This window comes from Besnoitia besnoiti, chromosome II (genome assembly GCF_002563875.1).
Source record: "Besnoitia besnoiti strain Bb-Ger1 chromosome II, whole genome shotgun sequence".
Taxonomy (NCBI): Eukaryota; Apicomplexa; class Conoidasida; order Eucoccidiorida; family Sarcocystidae; genus Besnoitia; species Besnoitia besnoiti.
The window spans coordinates 2,633,305-2,641,748 of NC_042357.1; the positions used below are offsets into that span (position 1 = coordinate 2,633,305).

The 8,444-nt window shown below is 57.3% G+C and overlaps 1 protein-coding gene across 1 annotated transcript; it reads right to left on the reverse strand.

Annotated features, from left to right (window-relative positions):
- Window positions 1-1,907: 1,907 nt before the first annotated feature.
- BESB_037250 (formyl transferase domain-containing protein) lies at window positions 1,908-6,026 on the reverse strand (the record flags this gene model as incomplete). The annotated part of the gene is made up of 5 exons (XM_029362311.1): window positions 1,908-2,453; window positions 2,797-3,090; window positions 3,393-3,690; window positions 3,964-4,121; window positions 4,683-6,026. 5 exons carry the CDS (start codon window positions 6,024-6,026, stop codon window positions 1,908-1,910), a joined length of 2,640 nt encoding a protein of 879 aa, XP_029221276.1.
- Window positions 6,027-8,444: the final 2,418 nt, after the last annotated feature.

The window sequence follows — 8,444 nt, forward strand, 5'->3', positions numbered from 1 at the left end:
ACCTCGAGTGTACGAGGTTTTTCCTCTAGAGCTATCTAGTGAGAGGAAGGCCCGAAGGGGCGCTCGATACAACAAGACTCTGAGAATTACTCAACCAAGGCCTTCCCCAGTAGGAGCGCTGCGGCTTCAAAGTGAGCGAGACTTGCGAACGTGGCGTTCTGCGCCCGCTATTTACTCGGGGGTCGCTACCGGCAGGGCACACTGCTGACAGAACACGATGCATATATGCACCGATACATCACGAAAATGTACCCTCACTGACGGAGGCAACCACAGAAGAAACGAGTATTTCAGAAATCAAGGGAGTCAAAGCAATTACGAAGAAAAGGAAAGCTGCACGTGCGGATCTGCAGGATGACACACACTTTCGTCCCGGCGGGAAGAGTCCGAACGTGCCACCAAAGCTCCGCAACCAGTTCATTCTCGCCTTTTTCAAGGCCGTAAAACAAGAGTTGAGGACAGGCGTTCGGCTTGCCCTCAATGTGCTCACCCGTTTCCCGCTGCATGTGTTCAAAGTCTTGCTGGCTCTCAAAAAAAGCCCGCACATCTTCCCGACGCGCTTTTGGACGTCACCGACTTCCAAGAATTAACAGCAAAGCAGATCTTGAATGAGAAACAGCTCGTCAGAAGAAAATGCTGCTGTGACTCTTTCCCTGAAGCCTCATTTCCGAAGTTTATCCTCCGGCGCCTGTAGGGAATGACCTGTCTGCACCACGTGAAAACATTCTGAGTCGAGCTTCGCGCAGTGTTATAGCATCCTGAAGTCGACAACACTCTTTCGCCTGGACAAGCCATCGCTTCACATTAACGTGTTTTTGTCTGAAAAACCTGTCTCCTGCTCAAATATTCGTTGGTTGTCTCGGAAAGGCGCCTGGACGCTCTTAAAACATTCGGTGCAGACTCGGTTCCGCACTATGCGGCGTCCCATGCACGGGATTGCTACAGCAGGCCATTGGACTCTCTACAGCAATTCGATCTGTCGAGTGCGGTTCAGGGTAAACGCAATTGAATCCTCTGCTATAAGCGTCAAATATAGTACGTCAGACTCTGTCTATACTGCACGGAATTCAGCCCTGAAGAGGACACTCGGAGAGCACAAGCTCTGCTGGCCGTTTTAAGATCTTCATTCGGTTTCGGTGTTGCTGCATGTGAGGGGTTAGGCGTAGTTGCCTCTTGAAAACTGAGTTCTACAATTCTGATGTGCTCGGTAAGAGGTAGTGATAATCGATTGCAACGAAGACTGCTGCATACAGGAGACGGCTTTGTCGTGCCTTCCTCTGCCGTCTTGCACCACACCAGGACATCCATGTGCCCTCTCTGTGTTCGAGTATGCACCAGCCTGCCCGCTACAGCTACTTAGAACTGTCCGAGTCGGCTAAGTGCATTGAGTGCTTGCACAGACATATACCTGTGTAGCAGACATGTAGACATATGCATGTGTATCAAACAAGTAGAACCGTTTGGCATGCTAGTGCTCGACTATGCTGTCTAACAGTCAAGCCACGGTTTTTAGGGCAGCACGTGATAGGCCGTGTCGTTTCTCGGCAGCTTACCTCAAACACACTGGAAAGCCTTCCGCGAACGGTGCCTCCCAATGAGGGCTCAATAGAATGTTCTCCCTGATATGAAGCTGTACTGTCACGCAACAAGGAACCTTAATGCACTCCTTTTCGGCGCTCAGAGACACACACGCCGCCACGCTGCTTGAGAGGCTCGCACAAGTTGGCAAACGAACCTCATAGACTTTCAACCTCCCACACTGCGTTTGTCAAGGTAGGCTAAAATCTGTATTCACAAGAAAAAACATAGGACGCTTCCGTCTGCATGTAGTCCTACAACACGGACACGGTAGAGGAGCGATGAGGGCGCAAGAAAAAAGGGCATTCTTTCGGGTTGGAACACGCTGCTCAGAGTGTCCACCGAAGGCATACGGCCCGCGGCCTTTTCTGCGGGAAGCAGCTCGTTTGGCTTGTCCCCTCGATTTCGTTTCGCTCCTCTGCAATGCACATGCGCTCCAGGGGCGCCCCCGCGCCTCCGCGTTTTGTCTGTCTTCGCTCCTGACCGAAGCCCATCAGGCCATTCCAGAATTCGCGGCCGCTCATCGCCGCGCGGCTTTCCCGTTGCAGCTTGTCTACGAGCAACACGCTTCCATCGCCGCACACGAACCGAAGCGCCCCAGAGACGTCTAAACAGATTTCCCTCGAAAGTCGATACGCGCACGTTGAAGCCGCAGCTGACCAAGGTTTCCTCTTCTCTGCTGTGGAGTGCGTTGCACCTTTTTCGGCCGAACGACTTGCCGGCCGAGAGAGTGCATGCGAAGCCTGTAAGCCAGCGGATTCGAGCGAGTTTTCTCGAGAGGGAAGAAACAGCCCAAGCTCTTCCTGGGTTGTGCGCCTCTCCGCGTCACTCTCTTTGGCAGGCACAAAACCGAGACGCGTGCGGAGGAGCTTCACCTGCACGAGCGGGGAAATAAAAGAGAAAACGGGTTTAAACAGAACCTAGGCGGAAAGGACGAGAAGGCACGCATGCAGAGTTAGCCGTTAGCTTCCACATTTCAGATCTCCTGCGCACCGCGCGTCGTGTGTCCGTTACACGCCCAACTGAGACAAGAGGCCGGTACCGCCTCCTCAGCCACTTGAGCTGTATGCAGGAGAGGTACCGATTTACTTCCTCTCGCATAAAGGATTCCACTCTGCGGCGGCGCCCGTGAAGGGCCTCCCTAGGTGTCGAGTACGGTCTCTACTCACCCTTACTGGATCTTGTGCTCTTCGGTTTTCGGCCTCGTGGCTCGCCTACCTTTATTGTTGCGCGTTTTATGTTCTCGCGGCCATCTTCTCCTGGAGCCACGTCTTCTCGCTCAAAACCGCCGCGCCCTGCCTGACTCTCTGTCGCGGCGCCGGCCCCCCCTGCCCCACCACCTTCGTCGGGAGATGCGGCAAGCTCCGAGAGAAAATAAAAAATCTCGAGGTTCGTCCACACGCCGCTTCCGTGAGAGGCGACCGCGCGGATGACGTTGTGAATTTCGGACGCAGACATCCCCGAGAAGGAAATGCGCCGGTCCTCCGGTCGGATCTTCCGCGCCGACGAGGCCTAAAACGAACAATCGAATAGCCGCGGCAACCCAAACATACGCGGTGCAAAGCAAAGCGAGACAAGCTTTCCACTCGCAGTGCGTCGTCGACAGTTTTCTAAGGCCCTCTCAGGTTCCCTGGAGCCTAGCAGCGGGCTGTCGTCTGGTGTTACAAGGACGACGGCGCGCAGCAGATGCGCGCGAGCGAAACCGTCAAAGTGCCGGCAGACATGCGACAGCCAGCGCCTCTCGCTGCGAGATTCGGGGCGCCTCGGAGACGCAACGCGTCGATACAGAGGAGGCGCGCGTCCTGCTTCCTCACCTTGCTGGCGTCTTGCGGGACTCCGGTCCCGCCACCTGCGCGCGAGCCCGTCCACAGGGCGGAGCTCAGGAGCGCCTGCGCACCGCGCTGGAAAAGCTTCTCTTCGATCTCTTCTGCATGCTCATGCCCCGCCAGCCTCAGCGGCAGCTGGTGCAAGAGCGGGCCCTCGTCGAACCGCGGAGAGGGCCGCAGAAGAGACACTCCGACGTGGCGCTCGCCGTTCAGCAGCGCCCGTCGCACAGGGGCCGCCCCGCGGTAGCGTGGCAGCAAAGAGGGATGCAGAAGGACAGATCCATGTCTGAAAAGAAGCAGACAGAAGACACAAAAAACACGCGTCTAGAAGGCACGCCTGTGCACTCGACCTGCAGGCCCGTACACGCGCCAGCATCGTGACTCCAACACGCATCTATGTGCACATATATATATATATATATATATATAGTTGCTTTCCGTGCGGTGTGTCGGGATATCTCATATATTCCGCGCACAGGTGGAGCAAGATAGGAGTACAGCATCCGTTCTCTCTTCATACAGATAAGCTCAAGCCCGATTTCCACGTGTGTGAACGTACCGAGGAAGACGGAGGATGGACTCGGGGAGCTTCTGGCCGAAAGCCGCGCAGACTGCGAGGTCGAGCGAGAGCGCTTGCAGCGAGGAAAGGAGCGTCGGAGAGGAGAGATCCGCGGGAGAGAAAAGCGGGACAGGAGGAGAGAGCGCCTCGGTGAAACTCTGAAATCGACACGCGCAAGGAACGGTGAATGCTGGGTTTCGCGGTCGAGCAACCAAACACAGATGAGAGACCCGGACAAATGAAGAAACTTCGCGAAGAGAAGACACGAGACTCCAGAAGAAAGGCAAAGGCAGTTATCCGAAAAGAAAGGAACCGGCCGCCCCCTTAAAAAGCAGATTGAACGATCCAGAAACCGGAGAGGCATAGCACGAGCGAAACGGGGAAACGCTCGAGGACAGGAAGGCGGTAAGACGACATCGAAAAAAGAATCGCGAGCTTAAAAAGACACGGAATCCCCACGCTCACACTGCCTCTAGCGAAAGGGAACCAAGCAGAAGCGAATACCTGAGCAGCGACGGCGAAGGTCTGCGAAAAGCTTGGTTTTAAAAACTGAGTTCAGAGATGCACGAGCGCGTGCAGAGGAAGAAGGAAAGGCAGATACCGCACAAAGATGTATCTCTCCTCAGCTGCCTCTCGCTTTTTGTGTTGGACAGCCGCGCGAACAAGGACGAGTCAGGTGTTTAAAAGTTGTCTTTCCAGGATTTTCTGCCCACCCTTACCTGGACTGGGCAAGGGACGAGAGTGCGGCGCCCGCGTCCGCGCCGAGAGGGGGCTCGACAGAGCACTGCCGAGACGACGAATCCCCCGGGAAGACCGAGGATGCGGGTTTCTCCTCTTTTGTCTTCTTTCGGTGTCCGAAGAGGCCTTAGTGCAGGCTGAGGCGACTCTGCACCGAACACAGCGTCTGCGGGAAGCTCGAGGGCCTCGCTTTCCCCCGCAGGCGCTGGACGCGATGACGTGATGTCGACCGACGCGAAAGAAGATAGCCCAGACGAGAGCGCAGAAGAAGCGTCGCGCGAGGAAGCCAGAAGGACTTTCAAGGCAGACAACGCAACCGCGGGACTGCCGATGAAAAGCACTCGCACAGGAGACCTCCGCTCTCCCCGCAAGGCCTCCGGCGGTGGCGAGGACAAGGACGGGGCGGAGCCCGAGGGCGAACCCTCAGAAGATACCTGCAGACAATCTAAGCTCGACGACGCCACGGTCAGAGAGGTAGCAGTCCACGGAGAGAAACGCAGAGACGGCGGCACGCGAGGAGAGCGGTCCGTATGGCGAAAAGGGCTGTGGGGAGCGAGGGAGACAGATGAAGGCTGGGAGGAGGCGGAGGGAGGGGAAGTGCGACGGGCTGTCGAGGGGGGAGGTTGTCGACTGCGGGCGTCTGGAAGCAACGAAGGGGCGCAGAGCCCCTCAAGGCGGCGGGAAGGAGAGCAAGCGCGAGCAGGCAGATGATGATCGGGGCCTTTCAGGCAAATGCAGCCGGTCTGACACGTCAGAGCGGAAACTCTGGTGCGAGGGGAGAGCAAGAGACAGGCTGCCGCCGGCTCTCCCGAGCGAGCCAGAGCGAGGAAGGACGAGGGGAGTGGGCGGCAAGCGCGTGCGGTCGAATTCGCCCGCGCGGCTGCACACGGCCTCGACGAAGAGGAAAGGCTAGAGCCCCCGAAGGAGAGCCGGGAACGGCGAGGAGCGGCGGGCGACCAGGAGGCGTGGGACGGAAGAATACGGCCTGCGACCGCGCCGGGAGAAGAAAGCAAAGCGAAGTCTGGACGTGAAGAGAGCAAAGGGCCGACAGAGGAGACAAAGGAAGGCTGCCGGGGTGCCAGGAAGGCAGGCGGCAAGGGAGAGAGAAGTGAAGAGAGGCAGGGGCTCGAGGCTGCAAGAATAGCGAGGAGACAGGGCAAAAGACTCCCCAAAGAAGCGCGCCGTGGACTGAAAGGACGAGTCAAGAGGCGGCAGAGCAGGGCGAAGGTGCGGTTTCCGGTGTAGCGGCGGAGAGGGAGGGACAGGAAGGAAGAATGAGGCAAGTCGCCTTCCCGCTTGTTTCTCCGCCGCAGCGGTGACGCCATACAGGACGCAAACCCCGGAAGAAGAGCAGAGCGGCCGAGGCACTGCATGCAGTTCGAGTGTCCTGCTCCGAAACGTCGCGCTTTACGAGCGGGAGAACTTGCTTCGAGCGGAGATGCGGCGGGCCACATCGTTTCTTTGGTTTCCCAGCTGCCTGCCGCAGACAGCCGGACCGTCGGGGAGTCGAGCCCAGTCGACCGCGTCAACGTGTTCTCGCCTTCTGCGCGAATGCCGCACTATGAAAGGCATTTTGTCGTCTGTGGAGCATGCAGGAGACTGTGAGGAGGGGGATCTCGCGCATCCAGAAGTCACAAGTGGTGAGGCACGACGCGCGTGTCTCCTATCACCTCAAAGACACGGCGCACGCGCCGCGCAGAGCCCACACACCACAGACTACAGCACGATGTGCACTTGAATGAGAGAGAAATCCTGGCCGCTTCTCGTTTCCGTGGTCTCAAAGTGAGGGCACGGACGAGAGGTCTGCTAGCGCTGGAAACGCTCTCCAATCGAAAAGCTCCTGGCTGCAGGCCTGAGACCCCGCATCACGAGATGCAGGTGGTATCTGTGTCGCCTGGGCTCTGCGCATCCCAACATTGGCGCAGGAGACACGAGTAAAAACAGTTAAGCAATGGAAACTGGAATTTGTGATATTTTCTCTTGTTTGTCCGCGAAACAATCAGCTAGAAACGCTACACGCGTGCATGCGTTGTATGCGCGATGTCTCCCTGCTTTCGCAGTGTTTGTCGTCACTTCGCAGGACATGGCGGACCAGTGTTCAGGTGTGCCGTTTGAAGGCGACGATCGGCAAACAGTGTATTATCCAACGATCTGGAGTTAGCGAGTTCACCGAGAGATGCTTTTCGCTAAAATATGAAAATATGCTCTGCAACTGCGACAACGCATTGCGTCAAGCCTAGTGGCGAGCGGCGTTGGTGTGTAACGTCTCGCCTCCAGAGGCAGGACAGAAGAAGTTTGCGAGAGTAGGAGTCCGCACTGCGCGGTGGAGGCCAGAGACAGGTTTGCGTCGCGAGGCCACAGCGGCCAGCATATGAAGATAAGCGGTAGCCGGTGTATCCACGTCCCTTTTTCGTTGTGGTGTTCGAGTGGCGGTCACCCTCTGGAGTTCTTCGCTGGCCTCTCGAAGACCGACTGGCGCACACGCGGTATGACCCAGTGCTTGTCTTACACGTATGCACCCACAAGCGATTCATGCTGCTTTATAAGCATCACCTAATCGCGGGCGGGGCAGTTGACAGGGGAACAGTGACGACGACGCGCTTTGCCACAACTGGATATGAACGTTTCGCGTTTTCGAAACGAGCCACTACCATTCGGGAATAACAACACGCATCCAGCAGACGGTTGCCAACCCTTCGCAGTCCAGCCGAGTTGCGGACGTACTCCAGTGGTGACGTCACTGCGTATCATCGGGTTGGGCACTTCTGGCGGCTAATCCCCCATGGATGCCTACACTTCGATTTACCGCGTATCCACAGCTGAAAGTCAGCGCTTCTCCTCAACCTGTCCACGACGAGGCAGCAGCGCGAAAACAGAGACTCCGCACCTCCGGTACATCGGTCGCGAAATGAGCGTCGCGTCCTGCGGGAGGAGCCGACGGAGACCGAAGAAGTGCGGTGGCGAGTGGCACGCACCACTTCAGTCGAACGAGCAACGAAGGAAGTGTTTGATACGCAAAATCAGTGGAAGTCTGTCCAGCTCAGCTGCCACGACGTCCTCTATGCTACCTCCGACGGCTCAGCGCGTAACGTTCCAACAAAAAACAGCAGGCGCGCCCACAGGCCCTGGCTGGGACGGCTGCTGTGTTGCGGTAGCACTGCACAAGCACCATGTTCCCTGGACCTGGACGACAGAAAACGCTGGTGGCTTCGTTGAGTCGGCTGGCCAGGAATGATATACAGCTGAAAGGAGTTTCGCATCTGTCGCTACGCAAGGCGCATATATCGCCCTCAGCCGAGAAAAACTCTAACAGTACCGCAGCGCTTCACACTGCGCCTACCGCGGCTGTGCTTCGCGCAGACGCGCATTTCTCTCCTTCGATTCTCTGTCCCCGTTATACCCGCACTGCAGTATCTCAGGGACTCGCCGGCGTCTTCTGCTGCATGCCACGCCTTGCCGTTGGATGTTGCCAATCACCGTGCGCCCGCACCTGCGCTGCGGTGACCTCTCCCTGAATTGAAACTTTCACCCGCATCACCTATGGGCTCCACCGCGACGCGGGGTTCGCCAAAGTTGGTCGATGCCGGGTGGACCCCGCTGAACCCTGCCAGCGTATTCCTGTTGGCCAGCAGGTCCGAACCGATTCAGGCCGGGCAGAGGGGGTAGTATCGCATTGAGTACCACTCGCACGTGTAAGAGGGTTTTTGCGTCTTCTTCCAGTGCTCGCAAAATCGACTGGTCTA